General features: G+C 50.3%; 1 protein-coding gene across 1 annotated transcript in view; it reads left to right on the plus strand.

Annotated features, from left to right (window-relative positions):
• adhfe1 (alcohol dehydrogenase, iron containing 1) overlaps positions 1-2,283 on the plus strand; it is a 7,368-nt gene extending 5,085 nt beyond the window's left edge. The window contains exons 7-13 of the mRNA XM_015386991.1: positions 101-206; positions 284-436; positions 1,328-1,426; positions 1,504-1,582; positions 1,663-1,759; positions 1,831-1,988; positions 2,059-2,283. Coding sequence (XP_015242477.1) covers positions 101-206; positions 284-436; positions 1,328-1,426; positions 1,504-1,582; positions 1,663-1,759; positions 1,831-1,988; positions 2,059-2,142 — 776 coding nt within the window. The 3' untranslated portion in view covers positions 2,143-2,283. The remainder of the gene's footprint in view (positions 1-100; positions 207-283; positions 437-1,327; positions 1,427-1,503; positions 1,583-1,662; positions 1,760-1,830; positions 1,989-2,058) is intronic.
• Positions 2,284-4,377: the final 2,094 nt, after the last annotated feature.

Consider the following 4,377-nt stretch of genomic DNA (forward strand, 5'->3'; position numbering starts at 1 on the left):
GACCACATGAACCAGAACCGTCTGTGGAGGCTCTTCAGCCGGACTGAGACCAACGATGCTGTGATGTCACACTGAGATTCTATTGGCTGTTTCTGTCCAGGTATTGCTAGCAGAGCCATCAGACCCACGCTGGGCATCGTGGACCCCCTGCACACCCTCAGCATGCCTGAACGGGTCGCCGCCAACAGCGGCTTCGACGTGTTGTGGTGCGTCTGACAAGTTTCTTTACTGGTCGCTGCTGTTGTCGGGCGCTGACAGGCGCCGCTTCCTCTGCTTCTAATAGTCACGCCCTGGAGTCCTACACCGCCTTACCCTACCACCAGAGGGCGCCCTGTCCCACCGACCCCATCCTCCGTCCCGCCTACCAGGGCAGCAACCCCATCAGTGACGTGTGGTCGCGCCATGCCCTGAACGTGGTGGCCAAGTTCATGAAGAGGTACGTTCACCAGCTTCCTGAAGAGCAGGTAAAGCTAGCAGAGCGATACGCCCGACATAGCCCAGTAAACTAGCCCCACCCACCAGCCTGCAGTGGTCTAGCCTTGATCAATGCCCGAGGCCCTAGAACTAGCCGGCCAATCACAACGCAGATATGTGTTTTAAATGTCTGGATGCAAAGTGGGCGGGGTTTTGAGGGCGTGACAACAAAGCTGTGCGATGCTGGAGAAAACACAACAAGGAAGATGGCAGCAACTATTGAACAGTTCTGGTTTGACTCGGCTTTGGAATCAGTTTTGGGGATTTCGTTGAAACCTGAGCAGGAAGATAGCCTGATAAACCAGACTAAATGTGAGATTAAATGTGTAATTTAGTCTGGCCCCGATGAATGAAAGGTTGGAAGATTGTTGATGAGAACAACCCGTTGTTTTTATAACCATGCCTATGCCTATTGGCCGACATTCTGACCAACGAGAGCCACTGACTATGATGTTGAAGTGTGACAGGAAGCTGGTGGGGGAGTGGAAACAAACAGCCTGTCGGTAAAATGGTCCTCAAAAATGAATGAGCGTAGAGAAGGACATATTCGCCGGAAGGTAGGAAGAGAAAACAAACATGACAGCCGTGAAAGGAGCAGGAGGAAGATCCGCAGTAGTGATCATCTCTGAATGGTCAGTTAAATGAGTTCACTATAAAGTCCACTCTATAGTGATGGAGGGGTCAGAGGTCAGGGCGTGCGGTCAGACCCAAAGACAAACCAAAGAGCGTTAGGGGTCAGAACCATCATTAGGGGTCAGAACCGGCATTAGGGGTCAGAACCGGCATTAGGGGTCAGATCCAGTCCAAGGCCCTGCCTGAGTCGGAAACCTGAAGATGTTTTTTCTGTTCTGAGGGCTGTGCGGGACCCGGAGGACCTTGAGGCCCGGTCCAGCATGCACCTGGCTAGCGTGTTTGCAGGGATCGGCTTTGGGAACGCCGGAGTCCATCTGTGGTGAGTTCCTGGGTCGGTTCGGGGTTCTACAGCCAGAGGCTGGTTCTGAAAGACAAACCGTCTGTTTCTCTCTTCAGTCATGGAATGTCGTACCCGATCGCTGGAAACGTGAAAAGCCACGCAGCGAGGGGCTACAGCGTGGAGCACCCCCTGGTGGTGAGACATGAAACGGACACAGAACCCGGACGCTCTCAGCGGGTCTTTGGGTAAATCAGATGAACTTTATGCCCCTGCAGCCCCACGGCCTTTCCGTGGTCCTGACCTCTCCGGCCGTCTTCAGCTTCACTGCGCCAATGTGCCCGGAGCGCCACCTGGAGGCTGCAGAGATCCTGGGTAGGTTAGCCGCCGCGGCGCAGTGCGTTCGCTAGCCTCCAGGTGAACTCGGCCTGTCGTGGATCTTTCAGGTGCAGACGTGCGGCGGGTGAAGCGTGAGGATGCCGGGGAGGTTCTGGCCGACACGCTGCGGCAGTTCCTGTCCGACCTGCAGGTGGAGGACGGACTGATGGCCGTGGGCTACAGCCGAGACGACATCCCGGCTCTGGTGAAGGGAACCCTCCCTCAGGTGAGCTCCTGGCTGCAGCGTCTGGACTCCATGATCCCCCGATGACCTGCTTTCTTCTTCTCCTCTTCAGGAGCGGGTCACCAAGCTGTCTCCGCGGGCGCACACCGAGGAGGACCTGAGCCAGCTGTTTGAATCCTCCCTGAAGCTCTACTGACTACAGCCACCAGGGGGAGCTGCTGTCAGGGTGAACCTGATGGCGACGGTTCCTCTGATCTGAGATCAGAACTTCAGAAGGAAAGATTCTGGTTCTGATGCTTCAGGCCTTTCAGTGATTCTCATATTTAATCGTTAGATTTAGTTGTTGATTAACCAACATTTCAAGCTTTGCTGGATCCTCTCTGGGTGTGATGGGGGGAGGGAGGCGAGGAGCAGAAAATAAAATCTAATGGGAGATAAATTAGAGGGTTCAGACTGAGATGGACCAGATGGCCAGAGGGCAGCAGGTTCTGATGGACCGCAGCCTCCTGCTGCCGCCATTTTAGCGTCCTACCAGAGGGGCGCTCTAAATTTCTTAGCTTTTAATTTCTGCTCTGATTATCAGCTTTGCCACATAAATGACTCTAGATTCTTGATGTTTGATCATCTAAACTTTTGCTAATAAAGTTTTGTTAAACATTCAAAATAAAAGGATTTTACTGAACTTCATTAAATTTCTGTCTGTTTCTCACTATGTGTACTTGTGCGTTCTCGTGTCCTGGTGAAACGTCATCATCCTCAGCCCTAGTGCTGTTCCAGTTCACTAGAACAGCAGACTGAGAATGGACTAAGTCTCCGGATGTTGTTCCTGCCCCTCCCTATTTACCCAGCATGCATTGGAGCAGACAAATAATGTCCTCATGGTTCTAAAATTACTTATTTCTATCCTCGACCCACTGAAGAATCCTAAAACACACCTTTTAAAAAAATGTTTTTACTTTCTGAGACAATTTTGATGCTTTTCTCATTTTCTCCCTTAAAGCTACAGTGTGTAATAATTACATGGATATACAGTCAGAAATGTAATATATTATACATAACTATGTTATTTATCATCATCTACGAGCTCAGCCTCTTAACCTTAATATTTGCGTTGCCTTAGAATTCGTTATTTATAATTACATAGGAGCGGGTCTCGCAGCCATGGAGGCAGACATCTTTGCGCTACGGCAGCGCAGAGCCAACAAACTAGCGATTGCGAGATCTCTGTCATGAAGAAGACACACCTGTTAGTCCGTCTGGCTGCTGCAGATGGACTAACCGTTGCCCTGGCTGCTGCAGACAGATTATCTTTGCTCTCCTCTAATTAATCCAGAAGGTCTGCATCATGCTTTCTCTCCCTCCCAGCTTGGTTGTGTGCTGCAGATTTAGACTTCCCTGGAAATGCCTTTCCAAATTATTATTTTTATTAACTGACAAATTCTCATTCCAAAGCAAACATGCGGGCAATCGCTCCTCATTGACAATGAAAGCAAATTATTCGCTCCATTCTTCTCTGAATCCTCTGTTCTCATCATATCTTCCTTTTTTTCCCTTTGGGATCCATGGCCTGAGACACGGCGCTGCTTTCTTTGCCTGGCGCCGCGCTGCGCTGAGACATGTTGAAGACTCTGACCACTGACCTCTATGGCTGTGACACACATTTTCCTTGAAATAAATGTTTACATATATTGTTTAAATTTGTTTATTCAGTTATTTCCGTTCCAGGATCCACTTCCTGTCTGGCATCAATATTAAAACTGGACTTGATAGCCTATTGGACCGGTACCTGGACATACAGAGAGAAGAGCAGCGGGTAGAACACTGCCAAAGGACTCGGTCCCGATGGTTCCAGACCGGTTACTGCTCCCCTCCTGTAGGGGGAGCTATAGGGTCAGCAGCAGGGCCGGTAGCTGAAGTCCTCCATCCAGGTAGAGGTCTTTGGTCCAGCAGGTTCTAGATGAACTGCAGTGGGTTTGGATCAGAAGGGTTAGGTCATGAATAAAGTCAGATGTTCTGCAGCAGCTGGAAGTTTACAGACGTAAAGAAGCAACCATCAGATACCACAGCTTCAATAAACAGGTTATTAAGTCCTAATAAACAGCAATTAACGTCAATAAGCCCTCTGCTGGTTCTGAGGCCCTCTGGACCAGTGACAGGTTGTTTTTGGCCCGGTCCATGGCAGAGGGGGGTGTTCTAGGAATGTTTAATCCATGCTAATCTCATCCAGGAACAGATCCAGGTTATGTAAACCTGGTCTTAGTGACCCTGAACGCAGCACAGAGCTCATCTGCTTCTGCTGGGATGGAGCGCTGGAAACGGACCAGAACCAACACACTGAACACCCCGACCCGGTTCTGCTGGGAGTCCAACACAGAACCTGCAGAGGTTCAAACGAGGCCAAGTGGGGTCCAGGTTACTGTCAGAAAGAAGC

The sequence above is a fragment of the Cyprinodon variegatus genome, unplaced genomic scaffold, assembly GCF_000732505.1.
Source record: "Cyprinodon variegatus isolate N-32 unplaced genomic scaffold, C_variegatus-1.0 Scaffold383, whole genome shotgun sequence".
NCBI classification, from domain to species: domain Eukaryota; kingdom Metazoa; phylum Chordata; class Actinopteri; order Cyprinodontiformes; family Cyprinodontidae; genus Cyprinodon; species Cyprinodon variegatus.